At 49.9% G+C, this 18,974-nt stretch overlaps 1 protein-coding gene across 1 annotated transcript; it reads right to left on the reverse strand.

Annotated features, from left to right (window-relative positions):
• Window positions 1–9,243: 9,243 nt before the first annotated feature.
• Window positions 9,244–11,678, reverse strand: LOC113879803 (myeloid-associated differentiation marker-like). Its single transcript, XM_027521607.1, has 2 exons — window positions 11,586–11,678; window positions 9,244–10,908 (listed from the first exon to the last, which is right to left on the reverse strand). The coding sequence occupies exon 2, from the start codon at window positions 10,729–10,731 to the stop codon at window positions 9,790–9,792; it is 942 nt and encodes a 313-aa protein (XP_027377408.1). The 5' UTR covers window positions 10,732–10,908; window positions 11,586–11,678; the 3' UTR covers window positions 9,244–9,789.
• Window positions 11,679–18,974: the final 7,296 nt, after the last annotated feature.

Below are 18,974 nucleotides of genomic sequence, written 5' to 3' on the forward strand. Positions count from 1 at the left end.
TGCCTGCAATGCAGGAGACCTGGGTTTGATTCCTGGGTCAGGAAGATCCTCTGGAGAAGGAAATGGCAACCCACTCCAGTATTCTTGCCTGGAGAATCCCATGGACAGAGGAGCCTGGCAGGCCCCAGGCCATGGGGTTGCAAGAGTAGAACACGACTTAGCAACTAAACCACCACCACATATGCTCTCTACTCCTCCAGATCCTCCTCTTGTCTTTTTATTTCTTCTCTCTGAGCTGGGTGTCCGTGGACACTGCCCAGCACTGAGAGGGCAATGAACAATTGAGCTGGATGGGGATGAGTGTCAGTTTCCTTAACATCTTGAATCCTGTGGGTCCAGGAGTAGTCCTGGTGACTTAATTAATACCCCTGGCTCCCCCTCCCTTTTCCAGCTGTGTCTATGCCCAGGAGGGAGGCATTATTTCCTGGGGGCGACACCCAGCTCAGAGGTTGATTCGGCCCATCTTGATATTGGGGAGCTCTCAGGCACTTTCAGGCAAAGGTGCAGAAGGAGTGATGGGTGTCCCCAGGTGACCTTCAGCACCTCATTCCTCTCGTTTGTAAAATGGGGAAAAAAGGTGGTGGACTCTGGAGTCTGAGATAACCAGTTTGGAATCCTGCCATTTAGTAGCTGTGTAACCTAGGCTGAGTTACTCAACCTCTCTGTGCCTCAATTTCTCCATTTGTGAAGCAAGAGAATCTAACAACTCATAGGGTTCTTGTGAGATGATGATCCATACAGAGCCCACAGCACCATGCCTGTCATAGCTCGAGCAGCCACCAAGTGACAATAACCCATGACTATTCTGTAGACCACAGGCCAGTCTAGGAGAGCCACTGCTCTCTGCTACAAGGTCAAGAATCACTGAGGTGGAGGAGTAGGGGTGTGGCAGGCCCTGGTTAGTATTTTGACCTCCAGAGGTGATTCCGATGCATAAGACATTCAAATCCCATAAGGTGTCTTCTCAGCATCCCCTGGTACGTGAGCACAGCGTTCTCTCACTGCACCAGGTTGGCATCACCTGGGGGCTGCTGGGCCCTGTCCAGAGTTTCTGATTCAGCAGGTCTTGGTGGGAGAACCTAGGAATCTGCATTCCCCAACATTTCCTGTTGATGCCTTGCTGCTGGTCCAGGGACCACACTTTGAGAAGCACTGCCCACATCAAGCCATTGAAATGTGCAGCCACGGATGAGCCATTGGCTTAAGGGCTGAACACCACCAGGGGGCTCTTCTCACTGGTCCAGCCTCACCCCGCCATCTACCTTGGCTGCCTATTCAAGCAGAGAGAGGACACAGCCCTGCAGGACGAGTCCTAAACAGCCCACTACAGAGCTGAAGTTAAGAACTCAAGGGATTGAAATCTAGTCCCATCTGACAGCAATGCCAGCGCTTCTCAGACAGTTTTACACTGATGGTGGTTCCCATTCCCACCACTGACACCCAGGAGCCAGGTGTGAGAGGGCGGGCAGATTGAATTCTCAGGGTTCTCTCCTGCCCTGTCTCCCAGGGTCAGGGTCCTGACCTCCTCAGTTATGATTTTTAGGAACCTTGGAAACTGCTGGGTGGGGCTGCCTGTCTGGCTGTGAGTGGCCACCAGGTAGAGCCCTTGGACCATCTCTCTCTAAGACTGACTTGCATGTGGGATCAGCCTGAGAGTCACTCTGGCAGGAGATGTGAGGGACTGGGTCTTTCATATGAATAGGGGGAAGCTCCAGGACCCTCTAGATGCCCTCACTCACCCGTGAGCTGAAGCTCAGGGCAGCCAGAGCAGTGGTGAAGCCTGGCCTGGAAGGTGACCCCGGGCTCTCTGACTCCCAGCCCAAGTTTCTTCCAAAGGATCAGGCGTCCTTGAAAGGAGAGAAGCCAGGATTCCCATCCCCTGAGATTTGGGGCTGGGACTGAGGGAGAAGGGTGCAGACTCTGCCCTGCCAGTCAGTCTCAGCTCTACCCGCCATGGGGTCCTCAGCAGAGGCTGGAATTATTCTGCCTGACGGACCCCCACCCAGGACCCACCATCTGGAGGAAGAGCTCAGGCCGCAGGGGAGCTGGTAGGGCCTAGTGGTTCAGTCTAACTGCACCGGGACTCACTGGAGTCTGTGGAACGAGGGGTGGATTTGCAATAAGAATCCTCTCTATGTGAGTTCGCATCTGTCCTCTAAGGGAAGGAAAGGCTGGAAGACAGCAACCAGGCTGAGGCTCTCCTGCTGTTTGGAAGCCACAGGAGCCTGGCCTGAGGTGCAGCCACAGGAAGGGCAGGACCTGGCTGGCAGAGGCTGGAGGCCAGGCCCGCTCAGTGGTTCCCGGGCTGGGAGGTCCTAGGCTCTAGCCCCGCTGACATTCTGATTCCTGATGTGTAGACAAGGGATAATAATAACCCTTCCAGGCTAGTGTGAGGGTCAAAGACAATGATGTGAGGGGCTGGGCACAGAGGGGTGCCTGGTGAAAGGTGGCCTTGAAGAAAGACTCACCTGTGATCCATCCATCCAAATAGGGCCACAATAATCTACCCATGACATGTCAGTCATGTTTCAATACAAAGTTATGACTTTCTACGAATGGGCGGGTACTTGTGCTGCCCTATTTGCTTTAAGATACAGAAAATGGTGTGTTTGTGTGCCTGTATTTGATCAAGTCTGGTTTACATTAGAACAAAGCTTAAACTGAGTTTGGGGTGGGTGGAGGAGAAAGCTGGGGTATCACGGTTCTATGGGAGGGGGGCAGAGAATAAAAGATGATGGAAGGATCTTGGACTGTGTTGGCCTCTGACAGGTTCAAGGAATAGAGTATTCCAGTAGTGCTTCCTTCTGCCCAAAGCAACAGAAAGAACAAGCTCTTTTTGTTGTAAGGGATTTGCATAGAGTGGTCCTAGACTAGTAACAGAGTGTAACTGGGGGCAGGGGTCTGGGCTGGTGGGAGCTGGCCCCAGCTCAGCATGGACATGGACTGTTGAGGTCACCTGGCGGCCTGAGGGATGGCATGCTGCGGGCAGCAGTGGGCAGCCCGGAGCCTGACGGGGCAGACAGGCTGCCGCTGGGACCAGGGGAGTGATTTCCCTTGGCAGCCGTGCTAACAGCGTGTCATTGGCCTTAAGACTTGTTAGGGTCAATGTAAGGAGGGGAGGAGCCCTGAGGGACCCCACCCCATGAGCAGCCTGGTTGTCCAGATGAATTGTTTTGGAGAGCTTTGTGACCTGAGGAAGCTTACTTTCTCTGCAGACAAAACACTGGGGGGATTTACGGAAATACGCTGGTTGGAATGGAAGTGAGAGCATGGGCTTGAACTGACCTCCCCACCCCACCTCCCCACCCTTGGTTAGATGCAGACCCTGAAAAGATCAACTGTGATGAATCCTCACCCTCTGAGCCTGGCTCCAGAAAAGACCTCAGATTACAGCTCATAGGTTCTGTCGGCTGAGAAAGGGGCCCTGAGGACTTGTGCTGCAGCGGGGCTGCTGTGGACACAACAGTTACAAGAGGTCACACATGTCATGCTCACTGCATATCAAGCTCTGCTCTGATTCATTTGTTCCTCCCAGCAGCCCCTGAACTATATCCTCACTGTCCCCATTTTCACAGGCACAGAAAGGTCAACTGGCCAAGATCACACAGGTTTAAGCGGCAGAGCTGGGATTTGAACCCAGTCATGGGGGTTTAGGATCGTAAATTCTGCTTGGCATTCATTCACCTTGCAATTTATACCCAGAGGAAAAGAGTAACCAATATTTTTTTCATATTAACCATCTGATTTGGTGACTTGTTATATTTATTCATTTTATCTTCAGTTCAGTTCAGTTCAGTCGCTCAGTCATGTCTGACTCTTTGTGACCCCATGAATTGCAGCACGCCAGGCCTCCCTGTCCAACACCAACTCCCAGAGTTCACTCAAACTCACGTCCATCGAGTCAGTGATGCCATCCAGCCATCTCATCCTCCGTCGTCCCCTTCTCCTCCTGCTCCCAATACCTCCCAGGATCAGAGTCTTTTCCAATGAGTCAACTCTTCGCATGAGTTGGCCAAAGTACTGGAGTTTCAGCTTTAGCATCATTCTTTCCAAAGAACACCCAGGACCGATCTCCTTTAGAATGGACTGGTTGGATCTCCTTGCAGTCCAAAGGACTCACAAGAGTCTTCTCCAACACCACAGTTCAAAAGCATCAATTCTTCGGTGCTCAGCCTTCTTCACAGTCCAACTCTCACATCCATACATGACTACTGGAAAAACCATAGCCTTGACTAAACGGACCTTTGTTGGCAAAGTAATGTCTCTGCTTTTCAATATGCTGTCTAGGTTGGTCATAACTTTCCTTCCAAGGAGTAAGCGTCTTTTAATTTCACAGCTGCAATCACCACCTGCAGTGATTTTGGAGCCCCCAAAAATAGTCTGACACTGTTTCCACTGTTTCCCCATCTATTTCCCATGAAGTGATGGGACCAGATGCCATGATCTTCGTTTTCTGAATGTTGAGCTTTAAGCCAACTTTTTCACTCTCCTCTTTTTCAGGCAGATTATTATTGTCATCCCCATTTTATAGATGATGAAACTAAGGCTCAGAGAGTACATTATGTAATTTAAACAAAGTCACAGTTACTCCCTGACAGACCCTGGATTTGAATATAGGTCTGTCTCCCTGCAAAGCTCAGCAGGTAGTAGAACCTCAGGAAATGTGGAGCCCCTTCCCACTTTTCTCAGGTCCAGGAATCATCTCCTGGCTCTTGTGTGTCCTGCTCTGGCTGGACCCATCAGAGGTTCTGCAACAACCAGACCACTTTCTGTTGGAAAGCCAGCCAGAAAATGTCAGAGAAAGTGTGGAGACTCTAGGCACGGGCTAATGGAACATAACTATCCTCTTTCCACCCACCAACCACTCTATGGGGAGGTGTTTCTCCTCCTTTGAGAGGAGACAGCCACACAGACAAGGGCCACATGCATTGGCAGCCAGTACTGCCACCCCCAACCAGGGTGGACAGCCAATGCCTGAGACTGCAGGAGAGAGGGGTCCTTCTTCTCTCCACTCACAGGAGAATTGAGAAACGCTGACTCTGTGATTTTTCCAAGAAGCTGGTCAGAGCCAGAGAATGGGAACATCTGTGCCACAGGCTCTGTTCTGGATGTGGCTCAGACCACAGTCTGAGGGAGTGTCAGCTGGAAAACCCTGCGTGGAGGAGGCCAGAGGAGCAAGGGTAGGGCAGCTGTCCCAGGAAACAGGGAGCCCAGGCCAGGCAAGGAGCAAGAGAAGGGCCTGAGGCTAGGGCACCAGAGGGCTTCTTCATCAACTGTTTCTGCTAAAGGGCTGGGGGAAGCCCTGGGAATCCAACAGGTGGGCTTCAGGGCCACAGCTCCCCCTCCCCAGACCTCTGGACCCAAGGCACCTCCCTCTGCTCTGCCTTTGGAGACAGGCCCATGCAGGCATCTCTCAGCTCCTCCCCCAGCCTGTCCATCAGGCTGCAGGGAACATGCAGACCGTTTGCCAACCATCCCTCTTCTGACCTTCCTTCTCCACTTGGTCTATTTTTCAAACTGAAATTTTCTTTTCTTAAAGATAATTTACTTACATGTTTCAAAATCAAAATGCTCTAAAAAGCCACATATTGAGAAACCTCCCGTCCACATGTGGCTCCGTGCCCTCTCCCCTCAGCTGCCCTCTCTCATCAGTGCCAGGTAGTGGCTGCTCCATTGCGCTCATGGGAGCCCTTCCCGTGCTCCATGATACAGAGCAAATACATGCAGATTTATTTTCTATTTCTCCCATTCTCTTTACATTAAAGAAGGATATAATATGTTGTTCTGTATCTTACTATTTTTACTTAGGGTATATTGGACATTTTTCTTTATCATTATTTTGAGAGCATCCTCATTTTTCCCAGCTGTATAGTATTCCCTCTTCTGTCTACACCTTGGTTCATTAACCAGCATCTTCAACATGACCATGTGAGTTGTTTCCAATCTTTCCAATCTTATTTTCAAGTGAGATCTTGAGTCGGACCTTGATTTCCACCAGGCTGCTCTGGTTAGAGAAAGTGGTGAGTGAGGAAAACACCCTATTTTCAACCCCCATCAGCTCACCAGAAACTCAAATCAGGGACAAGACTCATCTGTCATATGGTGGCAGAACTAGAACTAGAAACCAGATTTCTTGGGTTCTGCTTTCCATATTCCTCATGGTTCATCCCTAAGGGGACAGACCACAATGGTGGGGCCACTGGACTGGAGGCAGGATGACATGTGACTGTGAACCCAGATGTGGACCCCAGATCTGCCCCTCTCTCTTACTCTGGGATTCCACTAAGCCATCAGGGAAGCCTGGGGAGGACTACGCATGCTTGCTTTTCTTGATGAAAAGTGAATCATTAGTCAATCTAAGAAAGCAATGGAGTTTTTTATTTGAGCTCAGCGGTAAAGAATCCACCTGCCAATGCAGGAGGTGCAGGTTCGATCCCGGAGTCAGGAAGATCCCCTAGAGAAGGAAATGGCAACCCACTCTAGTATTCTTGCCTGGAAAATCCCATGTACAGAGGAACTTGGCAGGCCACAGTTCATGGGGTCGAAAAAGTTGGATACGACTGAGCGAGTAAACAGCAACAAGGAGGAATATGACCCGAGCGACAATCTTTCCGGAAGCTATGAAACTGTTCTGAAGAGGTAAGGGAGGAGGCCAGTATGTATGTGAGTTCAGGGGTACACGCAACCAAACACATAGTTTTGGTGGAATGTTACTGCTCTTCATGAGGAATAGATCCCTTAGTTAACGGTTTGAGTGCTTTTCTAGGTATGAGAAGATGCAAGAAACTGGGGTCATAAAAATTTCTCTTGAGAAACTCTTGCTATCTGAGGTCCAGCTTTGTAGATCACAGTGTCTCATCCTGATGTTCGACCTAAATTCCTTCCAGGGTGGATTGTAGGACAGTGACTATGGTGGCTAACTACTTGATTCTTGTAGAACTGAACAGTGGGTGACATTTTTTATTTCACAGTCCTCTCCCTTTTTATCTTAATTTTGACCAGGATTTAGGAAGCATTTTATGGCCATTTTGTCACAGGTCACTAGGAATGTCTATTCCTGGTCGTTCAAGTGCTATCACTCACCCAGTCCTGGTAACAGTAGCCTTAATCCTCTGGACCATCTGTCTTACAAGAGTGTCAACTCCAGGAAATGGTTCCTTCCTATCGCTTCTTCCCATATCTAGAATCACACTATTACAATCAAGGATCTTATAGACTATACATCAGGTCAATCATTTCAAGTCAACATTAATTTTTTACCAGAGGCTCAGTCACACATTTGGCAATGCAAGAAACAATAATCTTGTAAAATAGGCAGAATACAAATAATACAGCTGTGACATTAATAAGGTCATAAGTTGTGTTAATCTTCTAATGAGTTATATGACTGGGGCCAAAAGAAGGAAAATTCACCTGTAAGGCTGAGCAGAGAGGTTGGTTAACACATACTGCAGATTCACAGTGCACTCTAGAGGGGAGGGAGGAGATTCAAATGGACAGAGAACAATTTTATCCTGAAATTTTTCATCTTGCCTTAAATATGAATTTTTTTTAGTCCTTCTTAAGATTTCCCCACGATAGGGACCACCTCCTGGGAGCCTGCCCCATTCATCCCACCAGCCACTGGATGAAGATCACATGACTTCATCCCAGTACAGGAGTGAGGGGCAGCAGTGGGCGTCCTCCCCTCCCCTCCCCCACAGCTCCTCTTGCCTGGCCCCTCTGGCCCTAGTGAAGCTACTATGCTGGGCTTTGAGGCTTTGTGGCTGAGAACAGGAGAGGAAGAAGGTTTGGGGTGACTTCTCACCACAGTTATACAAACGGCTGCTGGTGCCAATGCCAGCGTGCACATGGACACGCATGCTCATACCCAGGCAACATTCTGTGCATGCACACAGGCACACAACTTTTAAAAAAAAAAATGTTTTTGCCTGCGCTGAATGGCAGGTGGAACCTTAGTTCCCAGACCAAGTATAGAACCCACTCCCCCTGCAGTGGAAGCCAGGAGTCTCAACCAGTGGACTACCAGGGGAGTCCCTGGCACAAACTATTAAAGAAAGACATCGAGGAGCTGGCAAGAGCCTTTTAAGACTTATCTGATGGGATATTTGGCACTGGGGTGGGGCCCAAACTCTAGTTTTCCAGGGATGGTCCACTCCCTAAGGTCTAGCTCAGGTGAGGGCGGGAAGACAGTGGGAGGGACCCCACCAGGGACCCCACCCAGGGTCGGATGGGTGAGAAGGGAAATCTGGTAGGCCTCTTCTGAGCTCTAGATAAATTTAGGTTAATTAGGATCTCTTGATTAGTGAGGAGGGGAGAATGTATTGTTTTGTTTTGTTTTGTTTTCCTTTATCTTAATATTGAGGTTAAAAAAGTACATTGTGATTGTGGAGAAGGGACGAGATTTTCTCTATGATTGACAGCAGGGGGCTGATGGGAACCAGAAGCACCTGGGAATAAGATATACATACTTATACATTCATATAGACCATCTTATTCATGAGTCTCAGAGAAGCAGGAAACAGCAGAGAAAGCCACTGATAGAATCATACTAAGCCATAGAATCATACTTCTGTGTGCAGCAGTCAGGGATGCAATTCTTTTCACTCTGGCAGAAGGAATTTCCACCCTTTGAAGTAACCCCGCTGGGAAAAAGAATGAAAAGAAACTTCCCCTTTAGTGAATAAGGATATTCACTAATTTTTGCCTTCCTGATCAGGGAAAAAAAACCCAGGCTAACATCACCTTTAAGGCTGCAGGGGCCACACTCTTCTCCCTGCAGAGGCAGGACCTGCAGTTTTGATCACTGGGGCAGGAGGGCCACATCACTGCCCCTCACCAACACTGCAGACAGGTGACTTCAAGACCCTGGGGTTCTCTGCCAGCTCCTACTTCGATGTCCAGAAAGTAATTGGGATGGAAGTCATCACAACTTCCTCTAAGAAGCCCTCTAGGCAGTGGGTGTTTAGTGAACCTGCAAAAATTCTGGAGTCAGTCTCAGGTGGGGCTGAGCACCGGATGGGGCCCAGGGACCCAAAGTCGCTGCTTCAAGACTCCCACCCACTGGGAATTATTGACCTCTTTTAACTTAAAAACAAGCCGACTCATTAGAAAAGACCCTGATGATGGGGAAGATTGAAGGCAGGAGGAGAAGGGGGTGACAGGGGATGAGATGGTTAGATGGCATCACTGACATGTCCATTAGGACATGCATTTGAGCAAGCTCCGGGAGATGGTGAAGGACAGGGAAGCATGGTGTGCTGCAGTCCATGGGGTCGCAAAGAGTTGGACACAATTGAGAGACTGAACAACAATAATACTCTACAACCACCTCCACTGGGAAAAACGGGGTCCAATTCCTAGCTACCCACACTCACCCGACTCCACATATCTGTACCAACTAAGACACAGCCAGGGTGACAGACAACCAGAGCCTCCAGAAGCCCAGGGTGTGAACAGCTGCACAGAGGGCTGTGTGCTGTGGAGTCAGCACCTTAGGAGGTGGGAGGGCAGAGGAGGAAGGAGTCTCAGGTCCTGATGGATCAGAAGAAGGAAGATGGAGAGAGGTGGTCAGGACACAGGAGATGAGAAAACCAAGGAAGAACAGAAAAGGGACAAAAAGCAGAAAATGTAGAAAAGATGGAACAACACAAGAAAGAGGCAAAACAGAATTATGAGCAAGGACACGAGACAGAAGGGAGACAGAGAAGAAGGAGGGAAGGGAACAGGAAAGAGCAAGATGAATGGGAAAGGATGTGCGAAGGGAGAGAGGGAGCCAGGAAGAGGACATCAGAGGACGACTGAGCTTGGTGAAGATGCCTCCACTGACAATAAGAGGGAACCGGGGGGCCTGGTGCAGAGCCTCAGAAGCTGATAAAAACAGCGGCGGGCCAAGTCCACCAGGTCCACCACGTAAACCAGCAGATTGACGGCAGTCAGGACGGCCACAGCCAGTCGCTGGTCCCAGGTGCACACGTAGGAGCTGAGCTTATCACGGCAGCTCACGTCGCTGGACCTCTGGGGCTGCCCGCCGAACTCCCTGTTGAACTGGTAGAGCGGCCAGAGGACCACAGCGGAGGCATAGAGGAGGGTGGAGAGCAGGGTCAGCCCCAAATGCACAAGGGGGACGGGGACGGGCAGCCTGTTGTCCCAGTTGTACCAGTTCAGCAGGAGGGTCACGGCTGACAGGAGGAAGCAGAGGGAATACACGGCCACGCACCACTCCAGGGCCGGCTGGTGCACATATAGATGGGGGCTGCTGATGAAGGCGAAGATGATGCAGGCCACGAAAATCTCCAGCCTGTGAAGCAGGCCTGGCAAGGTGAGCACAGAGCAGGAGAACTCTCCAGACCGGGCGCAGGTCCAGACCACTTCAGTGGCATAAGCCACAGATGCAAGGCTGGAAAAGGCAGTGACCGCAATGGCATGGTCACCGAAGGGGCTGTGAGGCAGCAACTGGATACAGGCAGTGGCAAAGACGATGGAGCCTGAGAGACATAAGAAGGTGGCACAGGAGGCGCTGGTGATGAGAAAGCCATCCCAGGAGAGGTGGAGGCGAGGCTGAAGCCCACACAACTCGACTATGAGGATGATGAGGGTCATGATGAAGCAGAAGCACCAGACAAATATGGACCAGTTACCTGCAGCCACCTGCAAAGTGCTCACACCAGCCACCAGGGAGAAGGCCACACAGGTGGAGAGCAGCTGCAGCAGGCGGAGAAAGTAGCCCATGATGATGGTCAGAGAGCCCAGGCCTGAGGACGATCCTGTGGAGGTCCTGATGGTTGTGCAGGCCTAGGTCATCGATACGGCAGTGGTCTATGCTGACACCCACCAGAAAAAGATCCAGCTCTGGAGTCAAGATGCCTGGAAAAGTCTCAGGGCCCTGTGAGGGCTGAGGCTCAGGATCTGCGGAGTTGGAACCAATGGCTCAGACACTCGGGTGACAGCACAGCCGCTCCAGAATGTTTCTCCCCACCCATCAGCCTTGGCCTAGTCAGGAGACTTGTCTTATCGCAAACCTTATAGCCATGTTTGGTCTGGCCTCAAACCATGAATATTTTCTCTCTCTGAGCTGTGTACCTTTATCTATGGAGACAGAAGTTACACTGGTCCTTATCTGCAATCCCAACCCTTCAAGGCTATGAAAATTGAAAAAAAGAATTTTGAAAAAACTCATTTGGTAACAAGTTTTGACCTGAACAAACATGAGACAATTTATGTTCAAAAGTTCAGTTGCAGAAACACTCCTGTATCTGATTACAAGGTGCTTTCAGACCCCAGTGAGTGTGATATCTCAGAGTAGATGCACCATGTCACCTACCTGGAGCTGAAAATTTCAGAATTCTGGAGCAGACCCAAAGGTTTCAGAAATGGGATATTGGATTGTACTGCTAACCACATTTTACAGATGAGAAAACTGAAGCTGGGTGGTTAAGTATTTCCCTGAGGTTGCCCCGTAGGAGTGGGAAACCCAGATGAAAATGCCAAAGCTGTAGGTTTGAGCACTTTGCTCTACAGTTCAGCAGGTCAGCCAGAGTGGGAGCCCAGGACCAAAGCTCGGGGCTCTGAGACCCAGGACATACCTTCAGGGCCATGGCCTCCTTCCACAGCAACCTGGAGACATGTGTCCTGGCCTGTCCTCCCAGGAGCCATCACTGGAAGGAGCTGCCATCTGAGAGGACACAGCTCCACCCGGAGGAGGGCAGCTTCAGAGATTAACAGGGAGGAGCCATGGGGTGAGAGCAAAGCCGTGGGGACAAGATGACATGGAAAATAGGAACTGTTCTGAATCCCCTCCCCTGCATTTTGCCTTCCCATGTGACTTCCTCACTGGGGCGGGGAGACTCCAACCCAGCATTCCAAGGTGGAGTGTCCTGGAGGAACCACAGAATTCCAAAATTGTCATCAGGATGCGAGTCTGGAAATATCTAGAAGTAGTCCTACCTGAGTGAGGATTCTCATGGCCTGGGAGACTGGTTAGCAGCTTCCAAGCTGGGAAGAAGGGATTGGAAATGAACAAGGATGCTGTATCTGATTCTGATGTGAAGTCTTTCAGGGCATCCCAGGGAGGGGGTGGGGATGGACGGATGACTGGCCCCCTTTTAAGGGCAGGAGCTAAAAGAGGAGGCACCTGCTGGACCCCTAGGAGGGGACAGCCCTGAGAAGGCAACCAGGGCTGGAGTGGGGGCTGGGGTGACAGACTGGGGTTGACTAGGGGGTGCGGATTCCAGGGTCCCAGTGGCCCTGAGGCAGCCCAGTAGGTGTCTTCTGACCCAGAAGGGATGCAGGCATGGAGCCAACCTTCCCCGTGGAGAAGGGGCCTGGACTGGAACTGAGGAGAACAGGGGCCTGAAGGGGTTTCAGGGCTGTGACAGGGACACATGGCCAGAGTGGCAGGGACCCTGGAGACCATGGAATTGCCCAGGTCACCTGCCCAAGACAGTCCCGCCAGCCAGGGCTGCAGTCCTGCGCACACAGGGGCTCCTCCAGGGTCCAGTGTTGGGCGAGTGAGGCCCCTCCCAGCCCGCCCCCTCCTCAGGGACCGCTGCCCTGTTTCCAAAGGACTATTTGCTGAGAGGTGCCGAGGGCTGAAGGGCCAGCACCGTGAGCCCCTGCCAGCTTCCTGCCATCAGGGGCCTTGTCACCTTTGCTGATAATAAACCCTGGGACAAGCTGAGGCTGGAAAGAGAAACAGAGCAAATCTGAGAACCTCCCTGGACTCCCAAAGCTCCTTGAGCCCCATTGCAGGGGAGCCCTGGAGCCTGCTGGCCTCCCAGGGGCACTGCCGGGGTGGAGGATGGGCACTGGCGTGAGGGTTGATGGTGGCATCTGTCCTCAAAGCTGTTCCCAACTTACCTCAACAAAATGACCCTGAAATTTACATCTAAGGCTAAAATACAACTTTAAGTTAAGTTCAGTCGCTCAGTCACGCCGGGCCTCCCTGTCCATCACCAATTCCTGGAGTTCACTCAGACTCACGTCCATCGAGTCAGTGATGCCATCCAGCCATCTCATCCTCTGTCGTCCCCTTCTCTTCCTGCCCCCAATCCCTTCCAGCATCAGGGTCTTTTCCAATGAGTCAACTCTTTGCATGAGGTGGCCAAAGTATTGAAGTTTCAGCTTTAGCATTAGTCCTTCCAAAGAACACCCAGGACTGATCTCCTTTAGAATGGACTGGTTGGATCTCCTTGCAGTCCAAGGGACTCTCAAGAGTCTTCTCCAACACCACAGTTCAAAAGCATCAATTCTTCGGTGCTCAGCTTTCTTCACAGTCCAACTCTCACATCCATACGTGACCACTGGAAAAACCATAGCCTTGACTAGACAGACCTTTGTTGGCAAAGTAATGTCTCTGCTTTTGAATATGCTATCTAGGTTGGTCATAACTTTCCTTCCAAGGAGTAAGCGTCTTTTAATATCATGGCTGCAATCACCATCTGCAGTGATTTTGGAGCCCAAAAAATAAAGTCTGCCACTGTTTCCACTGTTTCCCCATCTATTTCCCATGAAGTGATGGGACCAGATGCCATGATCTTTGTTTTCTGAATGTTGAGCTTTAAGCCAACTTTTTCACTCTCCTCTTTCACTTTCATCAAGAGGCTTTTTAGTTCCTCTTCACTTTCTGCCATAAGGATGGTGTCATCTGCATATCTGAGGTTATTGATATTTCTCCCAGCAATCTTGATTACAGCTTGTGCTTCCTCCAGTCCAGCATTTCTCATGATGTACTCTGCATATAAGTTAAATAAGCAGGGTGACAATATACAGCCTTGACGTACTCCTTTTCCTATTTGGAACCAGTCTGTTGTTCCATGTCCAGTTCTAGCTGTTGCTTCCTGACCTGCATATAGGTTTCTCAAGAGGCAGGTCAGGTGGTCTGGTATTCTCATCTCTTTAGATCCACTTAATAGCACAGAGGGAGGACTTGGGCAGGAGAGGCATGGTGGTTCCTTCTGTGTGACCCTGGGTCAGGCCTGTGCCCTCTCTGGGCCTCAGTTCCCCCACCTGGAAAGCAAGAGGTTTGCCTGAGTCTCCACAGCAGCCCCTCCTCCACTCTAATCTATGAGCCTGGACATGGTGCCCCAGAGAGATCACAGCCTGGATGTGGCTGAGCCCTGCCTGCCCATCAGCCAGGCATGTGGACTGGAAGACAAGGAGCCAGGAAGGTCATGGCCGGGACAGAGGAAGGAAGGAGGAGATGCCAGAAGGACAGAGAAGGAAGAGGGAAGATGGACACCAGAGTGACAAGGATAAGACATCTCATAACTGGATGATCCTGTCCATTTACTCATCAGAGCCTCAGGTTCCCCATCTGTGCACTGGGCTTATAACCTACTATATGTCAATTAAATGAATAAAAGCACGTGAAGGGCTCCTTAGAGGGTCTCTGACAGGGCATTCTCAATCCATGTCCCCTACCTGTTCCCCTCCCCGCCCCCCTCACAGAGGACCTGGAAGGCCCTGCCCCACTTGGACATCAGCACATGCAGCTTGATTTGCTGCAGATCAGGGGCTGCAAACCAGCTTGCACTGCAGGTGGACTCTTGATGTGTTCAGTTTCCATCACAGTGTTTTTATGAAGAAATGATGTAGAATCACTAGTATTACTATTTCTTTCCCTAAGGGCTTGGAAGCGGCAGTGTTTTAATTTCACATGAAAATTCAGACTCCCAGCTCCTTTGGAAGCCTCAGGAGGTCTAGTGTCACCGGGCTGTGTCCTTGAGGGGCTGGGTGGGGGGCGCTGGAGCTGATGTGGCTATGCTCTCTATATTGTTTTCCATTCATATCTTCGTGTAGTTTTCTATATTTCTCTTATTCTCCCATATAATTGACATAAAGCAAGTCTATGATCATCTCGCATGTCCTGATTTCTTCTCTTGGGCATGACCAGGCTTCCTGCCTGCTCACAGGAACGTCCACCCCTCCATCCAGGGAGCATCTGTGTCCTCAACCTCATGTACAATCTTCAGCACATTTCATATGTTCTGAAATATGTAGACATGTGTGTACATAAATGCACATGTTTGTAGGGCATATCTGTATTTTTTTTCCATTTTATACACATGAGAGTGTGTCATGCACAGAGCCTCCTTCTTTTCTACCCTGGCAGGTGCAGCTGGTCCTCTCCAAGGGCCCTAGTCCTCTCCAGGGACCCTAGTCCTCTCCATCCCCTTTACTTATTTCCTTCCCCCCTGGCTCCTGTGGGTGTTTGGACTGACTCCCCTTCTCCAGATCAGTGGACCGTCCCCTGTGAGTCTCAGACACTGGGGGACACAGGAAATAACAAGGGGACCTGGGATCCAAGTGACTACCATGCTCTAGAGTAGGTCAGCTAGCTTTTCTGGTAATTTATAAAAATATGAGAGACTATATTTTCCAATTTTTATTTATTTTTATTTCTTAGAGCTGTTGCATAAGGTTACCATGAGCTTGGTGGTTTAATACAAGAGATATTTATTCTCTCACAGTTCTGGGAGGTCAGAAGTCTGAAATCAAGGTGCCAGCAGAGCTGTGCTGCCTGTGATGCTCCACGAGGGTCCGTCCTTGCCTCCTTTAGCTTCTGGAGACCCCTTATCTTGTAGTGCCCCCCCCACCACCTCTCAACTCTGTGTGGGTAAATCTCTGCGTCCTTTCTCTCGTAAAGACACCAGTCACTGGACTGTGGTCCTACCCTCCATCCAGGATGATTTCCATCCCCAAATCTTTAATTCAGTATGTTTGCATCACCATGCTTCTATATAAGGCCACGTTCTGAGGTTCTGAGTAGACATGAGTTTCAGGAGGACCCTCTTCAACCCATTACAGTTCTCTCTCCTATCTTCCTGTCTTTTTTTTCACGGTGTCTTTTTCTAATGTGTTTATCATTAGTGTATTTGTTTATCAAAGTGTATTGGTTTGCTGAGTATTTCATATTGGTGTGTATTCACTGGAGTTCCTGGGACTCACAGCAGGTTGATCCCTCACATACTTTGTCATTAAACTGTGAGCCCCCTTTTACAGGACTCGCTTTTCTGGGAGGGTCCTGACACCTTTGTTGGAAGCTTCACCCAGAATAACTGCATTTGCTTCTGCTCAGGACCCTCCAGGCCAAACACCTGCTGGGTGCCAATTGTGTTAATTTCCAGGTTGGCATTGTTTGACCTCAGAGGTCATGTATATTTGGGCCCGTTTCACTGGAAATGAAGACTTAGATTTTGCTTCTCTTGTGGAGACTTAAAAAAAATCCAAAACTCCTGTCAAGGTGGGTATTAGCCTTGACCTTTCCTCTTGCTGAAGGGCATGGTTTTCCTTGCCTACTCTACCTCTGAGGTTGCGAACAATGTGGTCCTAGCTTTAGGGAAGTGTCTCAGCTCCAACTCGTTACTTTCTGCCACCCCAAACCTCATTCCTGACCCAAGTGGGCATATAGACCAGCCTCCAGTTGGCCAGGGTCAATTCTCTCTTCTCCCTCCTCCCACACACAAGCAGCAGTCACATCCAATCTGCCACTGAAACTTCATGAGATCCTTGAGCAAATCATATAACTGAAAACTCTTCCTCACTTCTTTGCTTTGTTAACCTTTTTATATGTCCTTTAAGACTTGACTTTTAATCACCTCCTCCAGGAGGTCTTCCTTGATTCCAACAACTCCATCTCTGATTGCTTCCAGAGTGACACTTCTGTGAAGTAATCTGATGTGGGCAGCTCCTGGGTCTCACGTGAGTACAACAGGTGAGGTGGGAGGAAGGGAGGTGTTGCAGGAGCAGCAGACAGGGCTCAGTGTAGATGGACCTGGACACCAGAGACACAAGTAGGATCTTAGTGATGAGGCCTCGCTGACATTCTCTAAGGAGGGGCTGATCCATCAGAGGCCCACTCTGGAACTGACACTCTGGGTGTAGAAGGAAAATGGGATGGAGGCTGGCCAAGAAGTTGGGTGGCAAGTTTGGAGGCTGATTGTAGAGTCCACATATGGGATGATGGGCCTTGAGCAAAGACATTTCAGGGGTGGAGGGCAGGGGCAGATTTATGAAATATTTGAGAGCAAACATTCAACTGGTCTTGATGAGGGGAGGGGCCAGGATTACTGACACTTGATGCCCCAGGGACAGCTGTAACCACACCTCTCCCTTCTGCTCTCTTAACATCTCAGGCTCCATCCCAGGTTCTCCCAGCGCCCCGCCCCTCCCTCTGGACACCACCCACTGAGTGTGCTCTGGGAAGGGAGGCTAAGAAAGGGGGAACCAGCCAGAGCATCAGGGAAGCAGCCTGGGCTCCTGCCTCCTTGTTTCCTTGAGGCCCCTCCAGATACACGTGCTGTTCCTCCACCTGCACCTGAGGCCCGGCTCGTGTGCTTCTAGAGGGAGAAAGTTTATTAAGAAATGGCTCTCTGCCCTCAATGCACCAGGAACGATTCTCTGGAGTGATGATCCCCCTGCTCCTCAGCCTCCCATCCTTCCTTTTCTCCCTCCTCCTCCTCCTCTCCCATTGTCTGAAGGTCTCAGGTCCTCAGGACTCCAGCCTCGACCACCTCTTCTCCGTGCACCTTCTAGTCCTTATCCAGCCATCTGACTGGATGTGTTCTAGGCACTGGACAGAGAGCAGAGAATGGAACCAATAGTTTCTTCCCTCACGAATCCTACTTATCTAGATGGATAATATGCAAACCAATATATAATAGCATGTTATCTGGTAATAAATATAATGACAAGGGGAAAACAGGTGAAGAGGCAGTTATTGGAATGTGGGGAGTAGATAAGACTGCTCCATGGATGTGACATTTAAGAAGATGCTGAATGAAGTAAATAGGCTGAATGATGACAACTCCGCAATTCCTGCCTCCAGAGCTAATCTCTACTGAGTACTAGAGTAGAGTTACTTCCTGAATGCTCAGCTACCTCCCGAGTTCTCCCTCTGAATCATGCATGGCACCTCACACTCAACATGTCCAATCCCACCTTTTGAACCTCCCACCCCCAAAACACACTGATCCTTTCTCATCTTTCTCATTCAGTCAATGGCAGCACCTTCACAGATGCTCTTCACAAAATATGTGTGAATCCATCCTCTCTTTCATCTTGAGTCACCACCTGGTCCAGATCCATCCATCCCCTCACTTGCTCTCCTGCCATAAGCTTCCTGCTAATGACTGTTTCCATTCTTTACCTCAATGTCTGCTTTGGAGTGAACTTAACTAAGAAAAGTTTTCAGGCTTCCCTTTGCTCCCTCAGGTGAAACACACATTCCAAAATATCACCTTGAAAGCCCTGCAAGCTCACACCTCTTTCTACCTCTCTTGCCTCTTTGCCTCCCTCCCTCCAGCCACTGAGAACTTCTCCCAATTCCTCTTGGTCATCTCAGGGTCTTTCCACTGACATATCTACACGTCCCCCAACCCTGAACTGAGACCAGAGCTCAGCCTGGAACATGGCAGTCCTGTGCTCAGTCAATGATACTCTAAGCCTCAGTTTCATCATCCAGAAAATAGAGATAATTAGCACCTGCTTTTAGACATGATGGGCTCTTGATTAGACCTGCAGAGAACATCTCTGGCAACTTCAGCAGAGAACAACTGTACTAGAGAGCTGCTGGGTAGCTTAGAGAATTATTAGGGTGGGACCAGGCTTAGAAATAGGATCAGACGAGGAAGGCAGGAGCTAGGCAGCCAGGGCCCAGCCAGGGGAGCTGGGCCAGGCACCATGGCCATTGGAAGCTCACACTGGACGCTATTGCAGGCCTGGATCATGAGGCTGTGAAGTAATATTCATAAGCCCATATTATAAAGTCATATTCATTCAACAAATACTGCTTGTGTCAGCCCAGTTCAGTGCTGGGAATATAGCCATGAGTGAAAGAGGCAAATGCTCTACCTGGTCCATCTACTTTGTAGTGTTTATGTTTGAAGCCTCAGGGTTTACTTGAAGCTGAATGTAGAGTTTTGCATTCTATTTTACAATAGCTCATAATATTATACACATAACATATCAGGCCT

The sequence above is a fragment of the Bos indicus x Bos taurus genome, chromosome 21 (assembly GCF_003369695.1).
Source record: "Bos indicus x Bos taurus breed Angus x Brahman F1 hybrid chromosome 21, Bos_hybrid_MaternalHap_v2.0, whole genome shotgun sequence".
Lineage (NCBI taxonomy): Eukaryota > Metazoa > Chordata > Mammalia > Artiodactyla > Bovidae > Bos > Bos indicus x Bos taurus.

Coding starts and splice junctions, on each gene's coding strand:
- LOC113879803 (XM_027521607.1), bottom strand. CDS start 10,731: ATGGGCTACTTTCTCCGCCTGCTGCAGCTGCTCTCCACCTGTGTGGCC.